Source organism: Lycorma delicatula, chromosome 7 (assembly GCF_047948215.1).
Source record: "Lycorma delicatula isolate Av1 chromosome 7, ASM4794821v1, whole genome shotgun sequence".
Classification (NCBI taxonomy): domain Eukaryota; kingdom Metazoa; phylum Arthropoda; class Insecta; order Hemiptera; family Fulgoridae; genus Lycorma; species Lycorma delicatula.
Window position 1 is genome coordinate 77,211,338 of NC_134461.1, and position 24,220 is coordinate 77,235,557.

Genomic DNA, 24,220 nt, shown 5'->3' on the forward strand with positions numbered 1-24,220 from the left:
TGATTTTAACGAATTAATAAATTTTTCTTGGCGCACAGAAATCCGACTGCTAAAAATAAAGGTTGTACGCCCTTCTCCCTTACAACTAAATTAACCTGTTTTTTTGTTTTAAATTAAATGAACCTTTACTCAGATTATAACATAATACATTATAATCATCACATAAGTGATATGTTCGTTGTCCCACAGAAACGTATAGGAACTGCTCCAATACTTGTCTGGAAGAATCAAGAGAAATCGATCACAAAAAAAAAATTGCGCGTTATAAAATACAAATAATATAATTTAAAGAGATAAATAATTATAAACTATACTGATATATTTAAATAATAATTTTAAAAATTAATAGAGTTACAACATCACATAAGATAATTAAAAAAATTAAAATAAATTATATTGGTAAACATTAAAATAAAGAGTTTAAAAGCGTTAATTGTTGAATATTTCAGTACGTGTTTAAGAACACATAAAACAAGTATTTAGAAAATTCAGATTTTTATAATTTGCTATTTAAAAACTCAATAACAAGGTAACTTTTTTAATTAAATTTTTAATAAATTGGTCAGAATATCTTTTAGATCGTTAGTTAATTTATTAAAAATAGTATATAATACTATTAAGTATATAATACGGATAAGAATATAATACGGTTCTTCGTTGGTAAGCCGTAGGCTTACTATTACTACTACATTGCATAACGCAAAATAATGTCTGGTTTGATACAAATGAATATACGGATATTCATTAACCGTGGCATTGATACCAAACCTATATATGATCATACTGCCCATTTTTGTGTCTTGCTAATTCATTCTAATTTTTTAAATTAGCTTTAATATGTAGTATTATATTTTAGATGGTGATACACATAAGTATAACCAAACATTTAATAATGGTGTCAAGTTTAGACATTGACTAAGTAGTTTCAAAATGAAATGGTACGGTTTAATCTCGTTACTAACGAAGATTAATTTGTTAATCTCACGAAAATTAATCATTTATCGAAAATTTGTCGTTAATCTCACGAAATATCATTTATCGGATTATTATCCATAAAATTAACGATGGTACGTCTACCTTAGAAGCATATTATAACTATTTTATCTTTATTTAAATTTTAATATCTAAAATCTACTATATGAAAGATTTGTTTGAACAGTTATCGGAGAATTTTCTACTCTATTTAAGAAGTTATCTTCTTATATAACTCCAGCTATATTACTTTCGAAGAGAGTAACGATGAATACTATGATTGATTAGAAAAATCGTTTATCCATACTCAGAAAAAAGGATGAACGGACTTTAAACTATTCTTCTATTTCTTTATTTATTAAGTAATTATAGAATAAAAGCTTTTTTTTTTAAATAACTGTTACTTTTAATTTACGCTTAAGAACTCAAATTTGACAAAAGTTTTCTTTAAAGATTGTTTCTGCTCTTATTTGTTGTATATGCTGTTTAATATATATATTTGTCTTGATAATCAATTATTATTTATTTTGATGAGATTAAATTGCTATAATTTAACGATGCACAGCCTGCAGACATACTGATCTTTCCTAATATTCCTCATAGTTATACACTAACCAGTTATTCACTAAAGAAAAATCTCTGGGAATTATCTTACAAAAAGAAAAGTGTAACAGAATAATCAAAGAATATTATGTTAAATAAAAATAAAAATAAATTAAACAGAATTATAAATCCTAGACGATGGCATTAATACGTACAATAGAGCCATTAAAATGACCCTTTTGAAAGATATGTGGTTCTATGTCAGCAGAAAAATTTAACGCATGTCACTATCACTGATGAAAAATAATATAGTTTTTCTGTACTAATTATATTAAAATACCATAATAAAAACGTTCACTTACAAAGCAATAACCGAAGGCATTACGTCACATATTAAAAGCTACGTCCAAAGTATATTTTAATTTGAACTACAGTTAATTTAATACAGTTAATAAATAATAATCGAAAACTATTTTATTCTGCTCCTGTACACTGATTAATTCGACAGTTCGTGCTTAAGGAAACTACAGAAACCAATTGCTGCAGACAACTGGTGTGAATAAAATATTTTACACCTATACTATCATTCATATCGTACAGTACACAAACATAAAAAAAAACCAGCATACGCACCTTATGTAATATATTAATTTTTTCTTAGTTACTTAAAACATTTATATCACGTTAGAGATTACAAAATGTTAAATGTAATTTTAAGTCTTTTACTATTATCAGTAAACTGATAGGCCATAATATTTGTAAAACCTGTAGTCATTAATTGGAGTGTGATGATACTAAAATGATATAAAAAGCATTTGTTGAACATGAGGTGATTTAATAACTCTCTTTTTGCAAAATAATATTACTGTTTTAACAGTTGATCTTAATAAGTGTCCCAAACCTAATGCACGTGTTCCACGAAATTATGAAAATTTATTCGTGTTTTAGGACTGATCGTTATTGTTATTATTTGTAAATAACAAATGAAAGATAATTTATTATGACGCTTTTGATAATGAAATATTAAATTGTAACAGGAAAAACAGTATACAAAAAAAAATATTTCTTGAGTTAACAATTTTAATATGCTGTAAATTTAAATATTTTTTAGTCTATTAATTTTATTTTAAGGTAAAAATTATAAAAAAAGAATTTTATCCGAGCGCTAAGATGCCGCTTTAGCTTGATTAAGAACGAGGCATCTCAAACTCAGATATTTTTTTTAACGTTTACCTTTTTACTTTCTTGTACGAAGTAAAGGAAGTACTGTGATCGCGAAAAATTCGGTTTTTAGATTTCAACGGAAATATCCATTTTTACCTTCCCTAAATCCATTTTGACTAGTTTCGGCGTGACGTCTGTACGTACGTACGTTTCTCGCATAACTCAAAAAAAGATTAGCCGTAGAATGTTGAAATTTTGGATTTAGGACTGTTGTAACATCTAGTTATGCACCTCCCCTTTTGGCTGCAATCGACTGAACTAAAAGTGTCCAAAAAAGCCCAGAAGTCAAACAAATTTGATTTTGGACTTTTTCTTAACTGCGGTAATAAGCTCTCATTGAGAGCTTTTCAACGATATACTGTAAGTGGTACTTATTTTCATCGGTTCCAGAGTTATAGTCAAATGAAACTTTAATTAATTAAATATTTGGATCTTACAAAATGTTAATAATAATATCAATAATAATGCCCAAAATATTTTTAAAACGGAACATTACAGTCACTAAATATAAACTTAGAGTATTACTTGTATTATTTATATGAATGTAATATTCAATCGAGTGTTTATGATACTTGTTTTTAGTTGATATTCCGCGTATCTGATAGAAGTCCTGTTTTTAATAAAGTTCTATAATAAAAAACTATTCTTTTTCAAAAAACGTAACCGGCTCTCAAATTCAGTAGGTGATGTTATTTATTAAGTAAAGATCATTTTTTTGACCTTCAAAACGGGTATAGATGTTTTTTTTTGTTTTTTATTATTCTTTTAAGGATTAATTAATTATTTATACATTTTTACTCCTCTGTATATAAGATAGCAATTATTGTGAGTGTATTTTAATAATATTAATCTTTTTGTAAATGAATAATTCACCACATAAGTTTTGAAGTTTGTGGATGGAAATATAGAATGAAAATTTTGTGATTGGAATTCAAACTCAGGACCTTCTGGATGAAAGGCCAAGATGATACCACTCCACCACACAGGTTGGTAATGCTTATGTTAATAATAATAATAATAATAATAATAATATTTTTTTCTTTACAGTTAAATTTATAATCATTATTCTTAGTTTTACTAAATTTACTGGTAATATATTAAAAGTTTTCTTTAAAATAATAATTTATAGATTATAAATAGACATATTATTAATGTAGATTGTATTTACCTTCAAGTTTTCTTTTACAGAAATTATAGATTCTGATATAAACAGATAACTGATACTAAAATCATTACTTCTTTAAATTAATTTTGTTGTTAATACAGAAAGAAAAAAGTACATATGCTATATATCAATACTGATCACTCACTCACTTTAATATACCAGTTCTTTAAGTTCCATATGATATGAGTTCGTATCGAGAAATTTTATGACAAGAAATAATACATGTACAACTGTTTAATAAAAGACAATCGTTTAACCTCTTAAAGTGGTTAATGCATACTGTTCATTTATTTTAAAGTTACATTTAAATCAAACTTTTTTTTTATCTGTCCTTCATTTACTTTATAATTTTTGCTGTTATACGTATATTCTATCTCTATGAGCTATTATATTTAAGTATAGCATTATTTTTAAATATAATAAACTATTTTTCACAATGTTATTATTACAAATGATGAATTATTTAAAAAAAAAAGTAAATAACAAATGTTATTATCATTGAGTATTTTATAAACATTATTTATCTACAAAATGGTGGAATTTATTGTTTATTTCATGGTTAAAACAAAAAAATATCAATCATGTTAAACGTAATATTATGTCTTGAAAATTAGTTTGATTTAAATATGAAATATTAGATTATCATATAATTTTTAAAAAAATGTGTCTGCTTTAATTACATTACAAACTTTTATCATAAAAATCAGTGGTAATGATATTTTATAATCATCTCTTTTATATTCTTAGAAATGTTTTTTATATTTTTTTTATTAAAATACTAGAAGAAAAGTACCTTAGCTATCAAAATTTTAATAAAATCCAGTGTGACGTAACTTAATTTTAAAATAATTGAAATCTTTTTTCATTTCATATATTATTCATGTATTTTTGAATAAGAGAAAAATACATTTAAAAATTTTGAAAATTTTAAACATTTATTTCGGCTGACTTAAAAGTAAAAGTATATACAGTATCACATTTTGTTAATTCATCTATTGTCCACCCACAATTTTTTTTTTATTTATGTTTCACAATTAAGTAGTGTTAAATATGAAAATTGATATAAAATTTTTATTGGGTTCATTTGGATTAAAGATACATATTACAACATATACACAACATATCATATTGTACATGCTATTCCTTGTGAATGGTGCATGAACTGAATTTTATAACGTACAGGAGTTCCCATCCACAAGTTCATAAACCATCTATCTGGATGCAGATACTTTCAAATTCTTCTGATAAGTTAACATAATGTTAATATTAGGCCTGTAGTTATAATTTTATGTTATTGTAAGACATGCATTAGTTGCAGCTAGGTTATACCTTTTATTTTGTATATTTTTTGAATTTCGGTAACCTGATTATTTGATAATGTGATTGGAAAAATGAGATTTAAAAAATAAATAAATTACAATTTATCTAATAAAGCGTAATTTTAATACAATCTTATCCATAAATTATTTATTTATACTTTCTCCCTTAATTAAAGGTTTTTGTCTGATTACATTTATCCTTTTTTTTTTAATGATGAGAAATTGATTTTTGTTGCTTGAAAAAATGCCAAGCCTGACTGGGATTAAAAACCAGAGCCCGATGAATGTAAGAGACACAACCACTCTACATAGAAAGTGGTTATAATAACAATAATTATGCCCTGAACTAGATACACGGGTGATGGCATAATTTTAGAGTATGAAGCAGTTCCGTGGATGGAAAAGAAGAGGAAAAAGGGTTGGCCAAACCCCGAAATTAACTGTCGAATATAAACGAGTCGATTCTTCAACGGAACATCAGTGGATGTTTGTCAAACATCCTTGTGCTCCAACGCTTATTACATACATATTGTGGACCCAATTTGTATATGTGTGGAAGAAACATATGCATCGAGATGTAAATTTCAGCATAAGAAGATATAATATTTATCCACGAGATCAACTGCAAAATATAGGAGTTAGGGATGGAGTAGCCATATTAGCATAGAGCTATCACCAAAGCGGTTTAAACAAAAACAAATGTGTAAGTGGTAGCAATCAGAATAAAGCGTTCGCTGCAGATCACTATCTGCAGCATATACTTGCCTAATTTTGATTGGAAGGAAGATTACATAACATGACTAATTACTCAGATTCCCCCATCCATACTATTAATGGGTGACTTTATTGCACACAATCCTATTTGGAGAGTCGGATCAAATTGATCCCCCGCGAAGAGAGTTGGAAAAGTTCCTTATGAATTATAATTTTCTTATATTAAACAACGGCTCAGGAACTTATTTTAATGACAGAGATTGATCGACGGCCTGTATAGATTTATAATTTATAAGTGCATTGATAACACTGAAGTACGCTTTAGAAGCTTTAGATCTCTATGGAAGTGGCCACTTTCCGGTGCATTCACTGATGTCTCAACGAAAATATATCTCATCCCCAAAAGAAGGTTTGTTTGATAAGGCAGATTGGACGAGTTTCACTGCTGATACAAAACTCCTTGAAATAACTGGAATTATCGAAAATGGTGTTGACGATATAACTAATGTTATATTTGACTCGGCATCAAGGTATACTCCACAATATCCGGGAAACTCAAGAAGTCATCCCTTCCGTGGTGGAATGATGAAATTAGTGAAGCGATAAAAGGAAGAAAAAACGTTTAATGCTTTCAAGAAACATCCAACATCGGAAAATTTAATTGCCTGTAAAAAAACACAGGGTGTATGAAAAAGACTTATGATAGATTAAAAAAAACCATTCTGGGAACAATACATGTCATCTATTAGCAGAAATTCGTCTGCATCCTCGCCGTAGGATCTCAGTTGATATACACATATGCTCTCTTACACACAAGCTGTTTAAAACAATAAACTCACTGTGTAATTTTTGTATAGTTCATAGCGTAATAATTGACGCATATCTTAGAATAAAATAATCTAATCTAAATAACATAATTATCATCTTTGTAATAATAATTTTCAAGATTTATTTTTGTACTGACCTAAAATAATTGTAGAATTAAATATTTTTGTATAGTTTTGGTTATACTTTAATAATTATAATACCACTGTAGGATTACAAAAAATATACACAATCATTTTTTTCATGTCGTGAATAACAAATCAACGTCCTGGAAAGCAGTTACGATAAGAGAACATTAATCAATCTTTATTTCTTATAAGTCTATTCTAAAAGTAATTCGAATAAAATAAGAAGTATAAATAACTTATAAATTGGTAAATTACTGACCTTACCAAAGCAAAGCAAGCTATGAATTCTACTGATGTACAAATGGCACTGTATATTAAAAAAGTAAACATACTTCTAACTTGACCACAAAATTTCGTAAAATATACAAATTTAATTTATTTTACGACCTAAAAATAAAAAAAGTAAGTTACTCTGAAACTTGTTGGGTTCACTGTCTTCATCGTCACGGAGATTTATAATAAAATGATTCATTATTTCTTCTCGCAGCCCTTCTTTGACGAAATCGTCTTCCTGAAGTTTTTCAGCATGACTAACGCACATAACCCAGTCGTCAGTGGTTACACGTTCAATGGCATCATTTAGCAACACTTTAACGTCTTTTATTTTAAAATTATTGTTTCAATCAGCAAGATCTCTCTTAAGAGAGGGAGGTTCAATTCCGAGCCACTTAAGAATACAGAATACTCGAGCTATAGGGTCGTCAACATAATATGACGTTTAGCCCGGAGAAGACCACGATGATGCTCCTGAAAGCATCCTCAAAGGCCGTTTGGAAGTGAGGCGGCGAGTCCACGTATCGATGTCAGGCCAACGTATTAGATATATCAGGTTCAAAAGTACCTCGGGGTTCTTGATGAGAAATTGCAGTTTAAGAAGCACCTTCTATACAAGGCGGGGAAGGCCTGTAATGCCTTCTTCGGAATTCAACCCCAATCCTCATTGGGGGTCTTCATTTTATGACTATGAGTATCTTGTATAAGGGCGTCTGCGAGGCAATTATGCTATAAGCGGCGCCTCTTTGGGTGGATAGGCTAAAATATAAAAGTTAACTGGTCATATTATTAACGGCTCAACGCCTAATATTGTTAACGGTAATGGGTGGTTACTGCAGTATTTAACGGGAGACAGTCTTGTTGATTGCAGGCGTGAAACCGGTAGACTTGATTGCGTCTGAGAAGTAGCAACAGTATGTTGCTAAGAAGTCCGGTGAATTGACGTCGGATAAAGTTCGAGAAATTGAACAACATGGCAATGTCTTATGGCAGGCTAGATGGGATGAGACAGGTGGGCCGTTATACGCATGATCTCTCTGCAAATGTTGTTGGTTTGTGGGACGCCTCTTGGGTGCACCCTAATAAATATGTGATGCAATTTCTTTCCGGTTCATGGTGCTTTTAGGGACAGACTGCAGAAATTCGGCCTGGTAGATTGTGGGATGTGTCTTCAGTGTGGACAATTGGACATCTACCATGTCCTTTATGAATGCTTCAAGTACAAGTTAATGCGTACAGAGACCAGCGGTCAGCTTAATCTTATCGGGTCGGCGTTGGATCTCCGTGTAAACTGGAGGAGCCGGGCCGAATGGGCAATAGTGGAGAGTTTTATAGTGTACTTAGCAAAGGAAAGGATTGCTGAGGGGATCTAAGGCTCTGCTTGGATTTCTCTTTTATTCTATTTTTGCTGATGTTTTGTTTTATAAATTATGTTTTTGTTCTTTGTTTTGTTTCAATGTTACTGTTTCGTTATTGTTCCGCGTAATATTTTTATGTTTCTTGTTGCGTATTGAACTCACTTTTACCGTCTACGGGTAGGTAGTTCAATTCCTTTGTTTAGTTAGGTATTTTCAGTCTTGCTTAAGACTTGGTGAGATGTGTTTTGTTTTGAGTTCATTAAATAGTAGTACACCGATGGGAATATCACTCGTGTGGCATTCGCATCGGTGGCATTCTAGCCGAGGCAGACTGGAATATTTCAAAAGCCGAGGTTTTGAAGATGAACTCCAGTAAAACCCATAAGGGCTCGGAACAAAGCGAGTGGTTGAGGGTGTCTACGGGTCCCTACGGGGTCAGGATGTCTATGTGCGAGGGCCCGGCAAGGGAACAGCGGACGCTATTCTTAGAGTAATGTATTTGGCTTCGACTACTGTGTGCAGGTATGTACTAGGCGTCTTTTTGGACATATCCAGGGCCTTCAATAACTTGTGGTAGCCCTCTGCCTCGTTTCAGTTGCATCAACGTGGCTGTACGCAAAATGAGATTGAGACTCTTTCGAGCAATTTCAGTGACAGAACCGTCGTCCTTCGTCACGGCGGCTCGATGTAGGAAAGATCCTGTCAATGTTGTCAGGTTGTCCACAAGGCAGTGTTTTAGGTCCACTCGTCTGGGTCGTTGAGTTCGACTCTCTAATGCGGTAGCGGATGCTCAATGGCTGCCGTATCGTGACTTATGCCGTCAAAAGGTTGCTGCTGATCGAGGGTAACTCGCGTGCTGAGGTAGAGCTGAGAGCGACACAGGCATGCAAGGTACTAAGGTTGTGGAGTCTTCAGCATAGATGGTCTTCAGTGCGGAGAAAACCACTATGATGTTTCTTAAAGGTCGTCTAGCCGCGACCCGTCACTTGCGGGTTGTGATGAACGGTTCCGATTAGGTATGTTACCGTTCACAAATATCTGGATGTCATCCTTGATGAGAGGCTTCAATTCAGGAAGCACCTTCAGTTTGTCGCAAGGAAGGCTATTGATGCCTTCTTTAGTGTTCGTAGAGTCATCCATCCTGATTGGGGGTTGAATTATCGTACCATTCATATTCTTTATAAAGATATCTGCGAGACCATAATGTTGCACGGTGAGCCTGTCTGGGCTCATCGCTTACAATTCCAATGTTATAGGAACATTTATTGCAAGCCCAGCATCTTCTATTGTTAGCTGTTGTCGGAGGCTACAGAATTGTCTCGAGAGAGGCAGTCTCTGTGATCGCCGGCATAAAACCCATTGACATTTTAGCTACAAAACATAGCAGGCGGTATGTTTCTAAGAAGGAAGGCCTTCTTACTTCTGGGCGTATGCGAGAAATCGAAGACCAAGGTTTTGACTCTTGGCAAGTTGGGTGGAACGATTCTTCTACTAGTCGATACACGTATGGTATATTTCTAAATGCTAGGGGGCTGCGAGCAATTAGGTGGGCCTCCCCCAATCGGTACACAATTCAATTCGTTTCAGGACATGGTGCTTTTAGGAATAGCTTGGCTAGGTTTGATTTGACTGATTCGGGCTTGTGCCTGGACTGTAGGATCGATGACACTGCGACCATGTTCTTTATGTTTGTTCCCGGTACGAGACTGAACGTATCAGAGTCGTTAGGGAGCTCGAGAGAGTAAATTCCTTTCTTGATCTGCGAGTCAACTGGAAGACTCGTAGGGAATAGACTATCGTGGCTGGCTTCCAACGTTTCCTCCCTGAGCAGAACGACTGAAGGGGTATAAGCAGAGTAGCACTCCGGCTGGCTAGGGAACGCCTGGACAGTTTTGGCCGGAGGTAGGCGTGTTGGCATCGAGCCACGATTAGTAAAGTAATGGTGATTATTGTTGAAATGTTAGCTGTCGGCGGAACGACGACTGCACTGCCGAGAGTATGGGTAACCATGCAGCAGTGAGGTGTAGCGGCATCTCGACGATGATAGTAAGTGAAAGTAAATGTCACCCGGGACTGTGCAATGGAGCTGAATGGTTGTAGGAGGTCCATCTCTTCCTAGTAGACCAGACCAGAGTCTATCAATGAAACCAACAGTTCATACCCCTAAGGGGACTACGAATAAATTTTGTTGTTGCGAACAACAGTTTTGGTGGTATATTATGCCTCATATATTATGAGACATTTACGCACAAATTGGCTCTGTAAGTGTAAAACTAGGCTTCTGCGAACTCTGTTAGCTAGTTCAGAGGACAATGATGTAGGACATTAAAGATGTCCGGATGTTGCCTGCAGTGAAGGCAAAAGGTGAGTTTATTAATCACTGATGTAAATGTCTACCAAGGCATTTACATCGGTGGCGTCCCTACGAGGCCTGGCTTATTACTATTAGATGTAAAAAGTTAGAGAGCAAAAGACGACTCCCATTAAAACCCATCAGGGCTAGGAACGGCAGGTGGGTGTGGCAACTGGAAGCATCACAAGGCAGGGTGTCTTCCCCTATGGGGTTGGGATATCTATGTGTTTGACAAACTTTTGTAAAAAAAAAGGGCATGACATTCTCAGACTATCTCCATACCATCTGAATATAAATCCTAATGGGATGGTTTGGTCAGAAGTTAAAGGACATGTAGAAATTCATAATGTAATTTTTGATATCAAAGATGTTCAAAGGCTATTTAAAAATAAAGTGGCCGACATGAATGAATATGTGAGTTAAGAACACATTATTGACAATGCTATGGTTTCATTTATTATTTCTTTACAAGATGATAATAAAAGTGGCAGTGGTGATTACAATGATGATTCTGATGACAGTAACCTCAGAAATTCTAATATGTTTTGCAAAGTGGATGGCATTCACCCAATATAATTAAAGTAGTTTTATTTTATTCTAACATTTAAAAATAATTACTTTCTGCTGTAATCTCTGATTCCATTATTTACTGAATTTAATTGCTATCTCGCATTAACTTTTAAATATCTGTTTGAAAATAAAATAGAACACCAGCACTCGTTTTTATCTCCATGTATACATTTTATGTTTAGGCCTGCTATTATACAATTCCCAGCTTCACACAAGCACTTCTGTAATTCTTCTCACATTTACCATTTTGAAATATGCATAATAACATATTTTTTCATAAAATATTGTTGAATATTAATTAATTATTTTTCAGTTTTTTTTTTTTGTCTTCAGTCATTTGACTGGTTTGATGCAGCTCTCCAAGATTCCCTATCTAGTGCTAGTCGTTTCATTTCAGTATAACGTCTACATCCTACATCCCTAACAATTTGTTTTACATATTCCAAACGTGGCCTGCCTACATGATTTTTTCCTTCTACCTGTCCTTCCAATATTAAAGCGACTATTCCAGGATGCCTTAGTATGTGGCCTATAAGTCTGTCTCTTCTTTTAACTATATTTTTCTAAATGCTTCTTTCTTCATCTATTTGCCGCAATACCTCTTCATTTGTCACTTTATCCACCCATCTGATTTTTAACATTCTCCTATAGCACCACATTTCAAAAGCTTCTAATCTTTTCTTCTCAGATACTCCGATTGTCCAAGTTTCACTTCCATATAAAGCGACACTCCAAACATACACTTTCAAAAATCTTCTCCTGACATTTAAATTAATTTTTGATGTAAACAAATTATATTTCTTACTGAAGGCTCGTTTAGCTTGTGCTATTCAGCATTTTATATCGCTCGTGCTTCGTCCATCTTTAGTAATTCTACTTCCCAAATAACAAAATTCTTCTACCTCCATAATCTTTTCTCCTCCTATTTTCACATTCAGGGGTCCATCTTTGTTATTTCTACTACATTTCATTACTTTTGTTTTGTTCTTGTTTATTTTCATGCGTAGTAGTTCTTGCGTAGGACTTCATCTATGCCGTTCATTGTTTCTTCTAAATCCTTTTTACTCTCGGCTAGAATTACTATATCATCAGCAAATCGTAGCATCTTTATCTTTTCACCTTGTACTGTTACTCCGAATCTAAATTGTTCTTTAACATCATTAACTGCTAGTTCCATGTAAAGATTAAAAAGTAACTGAGACAGGGAACAGCCTTGTTGGACTCCCTTTCTTATTACGGCTTCTTTCTTATGTTCTTCAATTGTTACTGTTGCTGTTTGGTTCCTGTACATGTTAGCAATTGTTCTTCTATCTCTGTATTTGAACCCTAATTTTTTTAAAATGCTGAACATTTCATTCCAGTCTACGTTATCGAATGCCTTTTTTAGGTCTATAAACGCCAAGTATGTTGGTTTGTTTTTCTTTAATCTTCCTTCTACTATTAATCTGAGGCCTAAAATTGCTTCCCTTGTCCCTATACTTTTCCTGAAACCAAATTGGTCTTCTTCTAACACTTCTTCCACTCTCCTCTCAATTCTTCTGTATAGAATTCTAGTTAAGATTTTTGATGCATGACTAGTTAAACTAATTGCTCTGTATTCATCACATTTATCTGCCCCTGCTTTCTTTGGTATCATGACTATAACACTTTTTTTGAAGTCTGATGGAAATATTACACACCAGTTTGTATAATCTATCAATCGCTTTCTCACCTGCACTGCGCAGTAATTCTACAGCTATTCCGTCTATTCCAGGGGCCTTTCTGCCAATTAAATCTTTTAATGCTCTCTTAAATTGAGATCTCAGTATTGTTTCTCCCATTTCATCCTCCTCAACTTCCTCTATAACACCATTTTCTAATTCATTTCCTCCGTATAACTCTTCAATATATTCCACCCATCTATCGACTTTACCTTTCGTATTATATATTGGTGTACCATCTTTGTTTAACACATTATTAGATTTTAATTTATGTACCCCAAAATTTTCCTTAACTTTCCTGTATGCTCCGTCTATTTTAGCAATGTTCATTTCTCTTTCCACTTCTGAACACTTTTCTTTAATCCACTCTTCTTTCACCAGTTTGCACTTCCTGTTTATAGCATTTAGTTTCTTCATCACTAGCATTCTTATATTTTCTACGTTCATCCATCAGCTGCAATATATAGTCTGAAACCCAAGGTTTTCTACCAGTTCTCTTTATTCCGCCCAGTTTGCTTCTGCTGATCTAAGAATTTCCTTTTTAACATTCTCCCATTCTTCTTCTACATTTTCTACCTTATCTTTTTTACTCAGACCTCTTGCGATGTCCTCCTCAAAAATCTTCTTTACCTCCTCTTCCTCAAGCTTCTCTAAATTCCACCGATTCATCTGACACCTTTTCTTCAGGTTTTTAAACCCCAATCTACATTTCATTATCACCAAATTATGGTCGCTATCAATGTCTGCTCCAGGGTAAGTTTTGCAGTCAACGAGTTGATTTCTAAATCTTTGCTTAACCATGATATAATCTATCTGATACCTTGCAGTATCGCCTGGCTTTTTCCAAGTGTATATTCTTCTATTATGATTTTTAAAATGGGTGTTGGCAATTACTGAATTATACTTCGTGCAAAACTCTTATAAGTCGGTCCCCTCTTTCATTCCTTTTGCCCAGCCCGTATTCACCCACTATATTTCCTTCCTTGCCTTTTCCAATGCTTGCATTCCAATCTCCAACTATTATTAAATTTTTGTCTTCTTTTACGTGTTTAATTGCTTCATCAATCTCTTCGTATACACACTCTACCTCATCATCATCATGGGCGCTTGTAGGCATATAAATGTTAACAATCGTTGTTGGTTTAGGTTTTGATTTTATCCTTATTACAATGATTCTAATTTGAATTTTTCAGTGAGCCAATTAAATTAAATTTGAGATAACTTTTATAAATTATTATTTCTGATTATTCCCCTTAAGGAGAGTGTGAACTTGAGCCAATCATGGCTTTACTTCCTTCTCTTTTCTTCCCAAAAACCTCTTCATTCGTTCACTATGTTTCTTGCTCCTTTCCTCCATCCATCTTCTTCATATCGTTTCTCTCTTTTGTTCTAGTTCAATTTCTTATTTCTAATTTCATTTCTAAATTTCCTTCTGTCCTTGAGTTCTTCTTCTGAGATGTTCAGTCGATTCAGGTCGTCTTGTGTTTCTTTCATCCAAATGGGCTTTAATTTGTTTACATTGACGATGTAAAAAATTTTCTTAGCGAGTGTCTTTCTTATACAGGATCGGTGAAGATAGTTTCACTTATCCTGCATAAGTGTCCATAGAATTTAGACGTCTTTTACTAAACTTGTTGGTGATGGTATCTGTGTTTTCATATAATTCCTTTGTGGGTCATTTGATCCAGGTTTTATCTCTGAGGACCGCATCGTGGATTTTCCATTCTTGTACCCATTTCTATCAAGAAAGAGTAAGAGTATAGTACCCATACAACTTTGTACATACATTCTAGTTTAACTTGTATCTTTTCTAATTTAATTTCAAATTGACCATTTCAATGATGTTTTAATACGTGGCCAACAGCCTTGTTTGCATGCTTAAAAAATTATGCCAGAAGTTTCCTTCTTTTCCTACTCATCTTAAGATCATTTTGTATTATATCAATCAATCTAATATTAATCAAACTATATAACCCTGTATTTCAAAGGCATCTTTTCTTTTCCTTTGTATTTTCTCTTGTCCATGTTTCATGGTTGTAGAAGATGCTATAAAACATAATTTTTTAAGAATTTTTTACTTATATCTACATTTGATAGGAGAAGACTTATTTTTCCATGAAAGCTCTCCTTCTTATGCCAGTTTCATCCAGAATGATGACAATCCTTCTGATGTCAATATTATTTCATCCCTTCTTTATATCTTTATTCTCTAAACAGCAAAATTCTGTAACTTTATATGTATTATGTTCACCTACCTCAACATTTAATTCCTCATGATTCTCCTTTCTCCTGAATATCATTATTATTTGTTTTACTATTATTTATTTTCAACTTGAGTTTTTCTTCTAACTCCTTTTATTTTATGCCAAAATGATCATATCATCAATAAATCTAACATTTGTATTTTTTCTCCTGACATTACCCATATCTCAAATTTGTCTTTCAGTTCATATGTCTGCATCTTTTAACAAGATGAAAAGCAATCCAATGACCACATTCTTCCCCCTCTTTCTGAACGGGAGCATGCCTTTTTTATATTCTAACAATTGCTACCTGATTCTTTTGTAATTATATCTCTTTTCTCCATATATTAAAAAAAGTCCTCATAAAATTTTATTCTACTCCATATTAGTAAATGTCTTCTTCAGATCTACAAACACCATGTAGAGTGTCCCAAAATTTTTCTAATTTTCTACATGCTACATCTATGTTTTTAAGTCATACTTTTCTCAAAACCAGCATTCTTAGCAATGCAGTTTACATGTATACTGTTACTTTCATGTGTTTCATTGAACATCGGCAATTTAGATTATAACTATTTTTTATGTTTTTTTATTTTAATTTGATTCTGACTTCAAAAAGTAGAAATTTGAATAATATTGTTTGATTTTTAGAATTTTTTAAGTACGATTTTTAAAACGTTTTAAATTTTTTTATATTATATTTTTTAGTTTTACTTTCAAAAAAATTCACTGAAATGATTATCATGAACTGTCATCCCAGAAGAATATAATAATGAGAATGAAAATTAAAATTTTAATAAACTTTGTTTATTATTTCAAAGCCGAGATTCGTAGAAGGTACGATAAATATCGATCTCATATATCTGTTGAGATTCTCTATTACTCTTTCATCTATCGATATTGATTACCGATTTAGTTTGAACATATCGTGAAGTATAATCACTAGTTACTGTGTCAGTTTCTAACCTTAAAATGTATTTATGGTAAAGAGTATGCTTTTAAATAAAAATGCGGCTATTTGCCTAACTATGTTTTGTTTTTTATTAGAGATATAAGTGTTTTTATTTGTGTACGTGAAATATGGTACTATCAATTAGCATTTATAATTAGAATGATGGAGAATCTTTCGCGATGGATATTATTTTATTTTATTTTGTTTTTAAAACTGGTTTCATCAAATTTATTTTCTATAGATAATGGGCTTAAGAATCTGTATAAAATTTTAGATATTGAACGGTGCGATAATGTCTGGTTACAAAACAATTTAACAGGTATACAGTCGGAAACGCCATGAAAACTTATTTTTTATTTTGCATTACACTACTTCTTTGTCTTCTTGGTTTTTAGTGATAATTAATTTTAGAAAGCCAGAAGTGTGTTGCAATATGTATGAAATTTGTAGCATATAAAAAATGGCAAGCCTGATTATGATTTAATCCTCCAACTTTCTAGATTGGCAATAAATAAAAACCACTGTGTTTTGCTAATAGTATTTCTACTATGTGACATTACCGCAGTAAGATATTGAATAGTTTGAAAGACGCCAATATAAGTGATAAATTTTTATTAATAATGTTAGCTGGTTTCACTCCCAAGACTTGTTTTATATTCTATGCTATGGCATATGAATATTTTAAGCTCCATACTTTGAAATCTTAGTGACAAAACCTAAAGTAGATGAAGTGATGCTATTTGTAAACATATAGGTACAATGTAGATATGTAAATATATTATTGATACCTAGAATCTGCATTTGTATGGATAAGGATGTATAAAAATGTGATATAAAATATTTTATTAGGTACTAATTCATTAATTACTAACTATTAAAAAACTGTTCAAAAACAAAAACTAGACAAAAAATTCAAAATGTATTAATGTACATAATTCAACTGATTATGTTATAAATAAATATATTTTGTAGAACTAATGACACTAGGATTGCTGTTTTGCACTCTGGTTTCAGCTGAAATTATTGTTGGTGGGATTTTTTATTATTATATAAAAAATATATATAATTGTGAGAATATGATCAAAGATTATATTATGAATGAATTATATATTCTTTTTATATTGAAGAGACACAGAAATGCTATAATTTAGCTTGAAACAAAGACACAATTAACACATTAAATCCTATCGTAACATTTCCCTACCAACTCATAGAAAGAGATCATAAATACTAGTCTTATATAGTTGTACACATAAATGCAGGTAGATATACCCCCGTGATAAAAACACACTCCAATAAAAATAACATTTAATTTTAAAACATTTTGAAATATGTAAAGATGTGACACTTAAAAGAAAAAAATCTGCCATTGAAATAAAAATTATTTAAATAAAAATTTAATATGTTTAAACAAAATTTTTAAGGGATTAAAACAATTTTTTTTTTTGTTTTAAATAAGACATTTTTTAATATTTTCAAATAGCAACCATATTTTATCTAACTGTATACCATTTTTCAGTTTTATACATAGAGCCTAATTACTCTTTTAATATTTATCTACTCAATTTGAAATGGAAACCAACGTTTTTCTGTATTAATTTGTTTACATTTTATGTCACTATCATTTTGTAGAAAAAAAAGTTGCCTGAAAATAAAAAACATTTTATTTTTAAATAATGGTTTTGTCTTTCACCATGATGGAAGAATGTCTTATGTTTTTGTTTCAATTTAAAAATATCTTGTAAAAGTACTTAGACAAGAAAAAAAAACAAGTGAAATGACTCCTCATTTTAAACTAGAGACTTTCAAGCATAGTACCCAACCCCCATGTGGCCAGTTTAGAACACAAAAATCTACAAAAAGTTTAATCAAAAAGTTAATTAAAATCACTCTAATTGATGATTAGACCTATAGAAATCATATAGTTTAATCAAAGCTGTTACAGAATGTGAAGCTGTAACAGATGTGTGCTCTCGGCCATCTTGTGGCAATTCATAATAAATTTTTTAAATTAATAGCAAAGAATTTAAAATTAACTTTTAATTGAAAATGAATGTTAACTTTTCTTGGGAAAGGAATTTTTGATAATTAATTTCTTCAGATTTCTATTACTGCTCAGTAGTTATTTCTAAATTATCAAACAAATTTTATATATTTTTTTACCATTTATTTATCAGAATGAGAAAGAAAAAACTAAAACAACGAATGATATAAATATCAAAGAAAAAGATATCTATTGTTAAAGTAACAGCATACTCTTCAACTTATTTTAAAATCCAAATTTTATCGTGTAGTTAAATATAAGACTTTATCAAACCCAGTTTTTATGAAGGAGTAAGACTTTTGTTTTATATATTGCTCATGGATTTTGATAAATTAATTTTATGATGCATATTTATCTAATATATTATTTAAATCAATAAAATTCTTTATTCAGTATCTGTTCGATGTCTAGGTAGTGATTTTTTGTTTTAATTAATTGAATCAGCAGAAATAATTTCCTAAAATCTATTGAAAGTTTAACTGTACAGATTTAGCCTTGTGTAAGGCTAAATTCAAGTGAAGATATCAAATTGGTTAATTAGGTGGAGAAAAAGCATTCTAAAAACCTGCTGGAGCTAAAGAAACATTAATAAGTTAACGATAAAATAATAATTTTATTAATTATGCTGTATAATTAGTTTCAAATATTAAATTTGTTAACAAACAGTCATGTTCTTCAGCAGCCATATAGCTTTCGAAGCATATATTTCAAATCAATTTCAATTGATAAGACCTGTGATGAGTCCATGGACATTTAAGATGGAGGGTAGTGGGAGGGCTGATTTTTGTCCAAAAGGATACTATGATACCATTTATTGGATCCTAACTAGACTGTGGAATTAATTTAACAGTAATAAAAAAATGAATCTCAGAGGTAATAAATATGCGTTCAGCAATCATTTAAAACCTGTAAGTTTTTTTGAGAACACTATATAGAGAAAAAAGAAGGATGTGAATGTTCACAAAATCTTTTAGGCTGATGTGTGTAGAACCTGACTTGATATCTTGAAAATCTTATATAACACAAATAAATAAAAATAAAATATGTCCAACTGCAGGCATACCTGATCATGTGTATTGTATGTCATCCAGTTGCTAGGTGAAACTTGGAAGATCTAGAAATAATTTATTGGAGTATAGTTGCAACAGTAACAATTTTTTTATGAAGTCAGCAGTCTTTTGACTAGTTTGGTGCTATTTCTATTCCTTTCTGTTCTATGCTAATAATTTTATTTCAACACATTTATTACACCCTATTTTCTGTTGTGTTTCATATATTTCAATCTTTTGTAAATCTAAAGTTTATCTAATTTAGTTTCAGTTCTCTAAACTGAAATTAATTTTGAAGGCCAGAATGTGCTTTCTTTCTGCTCATTTGTAATCCTTTTAATTAATGTATAGAAAACTTAATTTGAACATAGCACGACAGCTGTCTGTATCAGTGGAACAATCAAAAAAATATAGTGGCAGCCAAGATTTTACAACTGTTAAAGAGAGTACTTTTTGGATCCCTGAACAATCTGCATGAAGATTGTTCACTTATTATGTATTATTCACTTTTGTTATATATAATTATTAAAAATAATTTAGTTTACTTAATGGACCAGGAAATATGTAATTTTTTTGTGGCTAAAACCAATAAAAAAACCTTTGATCTGTATAAAAAAAGACTCTGTGGTCATGTTTTGTATTTTATGATATTTCACATACAATGGATAATATTATTTTTCTGAAAATTTGTCTCTTGTATGGATAAACTATGGAATTTGTTCTCTTCTGGGTATCATCTGCATGGATATCTTTTTTCTGTTCTCTTTCATTTGGCTTGTAATTTTCTATTTTTTTGAAGTTCTATAAATTCTTAAAACTTGCTTTAAAAAAAAAGTAAAATTTTATGAAATGTGTATTTTACTTTGAGTGATACGTTGAGTTTTTTATTATTATTTTTATTTATTTCAGCTCTGCAAGAGAATCTAGAAAATGATTTATTTGGGCAGCCTTTAGTAAAAAATGTAGTTTTGGCAGCTCTTAAAGGTCACTTTGAAACTACTTCTTCTACACCTCTCACTCTAAGCTTTCATGGTTCAACAGGTGTTGGTAAAACTTATGTTGCTGAATTTATTGTTAGAAGTTTATATAAAAGAGGTTTTGAAAGTAAATTTGTACGTACTTACGTTGGTAGTATGCATTTTCCCTTAATAAAGGAAATTGAAAAATATGAGGTAAATTATTGTTAAAAATTGTTTTATAATTTTTTTTTGTTTTAAAATTTTACTAATTTAATTATTTTCTTATTATTAATAATTTATTCAGAGAATTAGACAGATTTAAAAGTTTAAGCCTTGAACTATTTGGAAATTGATTAAGATCAAAATAAGATCTCAAAATATTCTGCATTTCTTATTTATTTTTTTTAACTGTAATTACTTATGGAAATATTTTTAATATAATTCATTTGTTTAATTTTACCTTACTTCAGTGATAAAAGTAGTTCTGTATATATGATAAAAAGGACTGTGTTACAGTCATCAGAACTAATTTGGCAATACGCTAAGAGAATAGAACAGAATAACAGTGTGCTTTAGATAAAGACCTTTCATCAGTGGAGTCACTACAAACAACTCTCGCATTGAATTAGTAAAATGGTGTGATTTTGTATTAGTGTTTGGCTATATTATAATCATGAAGTTTGAAAAACATGCATTTCAGATCAGATTATTTACAGTTTATCTTCTTTTCTATTAGCATTTCTGTAGATAAACTGTGCTGACAGTTTGTTTGTGGTATTACTTTTTTATTATAGAACCGCATTATATGTGAACAGCAATATGATATTTAGTTTTATTTATGAATTAAAAGTTGAACTGATGTACAATATAAGACTTAACATAAAGGTTCTATTACAAACATATACAGTAATATTTTATAACAATATAATGAATGAAATATTAATTTATTCTTATGAATATTTGTTGTATAAATGTAGAAAATTTAAGCTAACCCCAAAATTTCAAAAGCTGCTGGTGTAGTTAGAATTTGAGAAGTGTTTTCACTGTATTTTTTTTATAATTCTTAAGAGAAAGTTAAACAAAAATAAATCAATCACATTTTAGCCATTACAAAATAATTTATATGCAATTCCAAAAAGCTGTTTTTTCTTTCTCAAATTTTATACCAATTTCTTTTATACTGAAATAGTATACTCTACTCTGGAGTGATTTACTAAACTCCAAAATACTACTAATGCCTGACTCTAAGACTATTTTGTCAAAAAGGAGTGAAAAAAGTAGCTTTTTGCAAGTTAGGTGTCGACTATTTATATTAACAGAGTGTGCAAGGAATTTGTATTATAGCTATATAGTAAAACCAGAAAAGAAAAGAAAACCTTACTGGATGTCACTGAATTTAAAAAATTAATTGAAAAACATAGCTCTTGAAAAAAACAACAAAATTGACAGAAAAGAATGCAGCCTTGTTCTTTTGTATTATTACTTTTTTGGGCTGCATTTAAAAAACAATTGTAGGAATTATGAAAAATTATGCATAAAAAGTAAAATATTTTTCATTTTTCTTGGTTAAGTGATTGTGATATCCAGCTTGTGTCTAAGAATATCTAAGAACAGAGTTTTATTTTGCTCTAAGTATTTCTTTTTAATGATCAGCATGGTAGCAATTTAAAAACAGAAATTGCTTACTGTAATTGTTTTTTTCAGTTATTAATAGCAGTAGAACAATCTTTTTGAACAATTTTATTTATTTTAACAACACTACTACAATCTACATAGTTTTATGATTTCAGTAAACAATGGGGGTGGAAAAATGTTTATGAAAAAAGAAGAATTTCCATTAAAACTACTGGATATCTTGGTCATTTGTTAGAAAAGAATAGAACCATTTACAGCCCTCCACATTGAAATAATTATAGACAATTCTAGACAATGATGTGAGTCATAGAACACAATAAATCAAGTGGTTGATAAGATATAACTGTTTAAAGATAATTTCTTTCTTTTGTGACATTCTTAATGTGTTCTTTCCTGTTTAGTTAAATATTGTATATATGTTAAATATTAACAATATGTTAAATATTGTATATACAATATGTTATATCCAATATGTAATATATATATGTATCCATATACATATACATATCCAATATGTTAAATATTGTATATACAACATAATTGCAGTTAATAGAATTGAAATTTCTATTATTCAGTGATGTCTTCTGCTTTTTCCAGCATTTTCCTGATTTAGATATATAGTATCCTGGCATGTGACATCCCTTAAATGATTTTTGAAATCTTTTTAAAGGAAACAGTGAAGTTCTTTTTATCAAAAACTCTAAGTCTGATGTAGATTTAGCGAGTGACTATAGTAAACAATATTTAATAATTGATTGCATCAAACTATACTAGTTTAATTGTGTTATTAAACATATGGTAAATATTGTGTATTATATCATAAATGCCATTTAGCTAACTTTCATCTTGGTGTGGTAGAATCTTTTATATCTGGGAAGGTTTGGGTTTGAATCCTGGTCATGCTATGCATTTCTCATACATATAAAAGTCATCTCTCTCATCATCTTAAAAAGGCTAAAGAAAACAAAATAGGGTGACAGCCCAAATTTGGCATCAGTTTGTTGTTGCAGGTTTGAATAAATAATTGACAGCTGGTCACCTAAAAGCTAAGCTTATATCAATCATTACATACCTTGTTGTTATTCAGTTAAAACCACATGATGAGTCATGATAATATCAAACTTGTATAGCTGAGCAGTTATAGCAAGGTGCCTGCAGAGAGGAGATATACAGCTGTAAGTAGAGGAAAAATTGCCTTGCTAGAATGGCTCTGCTGTATTCATTCAAAATTTTATTTCACATTTACTGATTTTATACTTCTTTGCATATCATTGAAAAATTATATGTGTTGGAACTTTTTCAGCAAGAGTAAATTCAGGTCGTGATCAAGTAAACTTTTTTATTTATTTTTTTTTTTAATATCAATTATAGCTGTTCACTTAATAATAATAATAAATAAGACTGAATATGGTCTGAGGACTGAAAGATGTCTCAAATAGTGATCATTATTCATTTTTTGATTAGGTAAATATTGAATTACATAACAGTGAACTTTTATTGAGGTTGGTATTATCTTTATTTTATATGTTTTTTAGAATGATATTACCGAAACTATTACAAGTATGACACGGGCATGTCCACAATCATTGTTCATATTTGATGAAGTTCATAAACTTCAAACAGGATTACTTAATAAGATTTCTTCACTTATTAAAGATTCAAGAATTAGTAAGGAAAATAAATTAAGGTAAGAATAAAATAGTAATTCTTGATTTAGTTCCATATTTTTTACTGATGATAAATCTTAGTAGGTATGTTATCGGAAGAGTACTTACAATTGGTAAAAGTCATACTTTACTTACTGTAAATAAGTATTTGAAATTTCATCTTTTGATAAGAGTATACAGGTTGAATTTAGGTCCTCATTTTAAAATGTAGAATGCATAGTGCCAAAGGCAAGTGTTCTCTGTCTTTGCTTTTCTTATTGTTTATTAATGACCTGCCTCAAAAGCTTGAGGCATTTATTATAACCTGTTTACCTGCAACACAACTGTATTTATACCTGGAGGTAATTGTTAAAAAGTATTTGAAAATTCTATGATAGCTAAAAAATTTACGCACTGGATAAATTTTAGCTGTCTAACTTTAAAAATAGATAAAACTGTTATATTGTACTAAACAGTTAAATATTGCTGATCACATGTGTAGGAATTCCATTAATGATAATAGTATTTTTATTGCCCATAAGTGAAAT

At 30.7% G+C, this 24,220-nt stretch overlaps 2 protein-coding genes across 4 annotated transcripts in view; one reads left to right on the forward strand and one right to left on the reverse strand.

Annotated features, from left to right (window-relative positions):
• The window catches only part of LOC142328075 (facilitated trehalose transporter Tret1-like), a 28,188-nt gene extending 24,054 nt beyond the window's left edge, over positions 1–4,134 (reverse strand). Inside the window, exon 1 of one of the 2 annotated variants that reach the window (XM_075371555.1) lies at positions 3,908–4,134. The gene's annotated coding sequence lies outside the window, so the exon portion shown is untranslated. Of the gene's footprint in view, positions 1–1,877; positions 2,084–3,907 lie in introns of those variants that run through there. The other variant, XM_075371553.1, reaches the window with a different exon arrangement.
• The window catches only part of LOC142328076 (torsin-like protein), a 37,952-nt gene continuing 17,304 nt past the window's right edge, over positions 3,573–24,220 (forward strand). The window contains exons 1-3 of one of the 2 annotated variants that reach the window (XM_075371558.1): positions 3,573–3,725; positions 20,342–20,604; positions 23,562–23,713. In XM_075371558.1, coding sequence (XP_075227673.1) covers positions 3,704–3,725; positions 20,342–20,604; positions 23,562–23,713 — 437 coding nt within the window. In that variant the 5' untranslated portion in view covers positions 3,573–3,703. Of the gene's footprint in view, positions 3,726–16,323; positions 16,659–20,341; positions 20,605–23,561; positions 23,714–24,220 lie in introns of those variants that run through there. The other variant, XM_075371557.1, reaches the window with a different exon arrangement.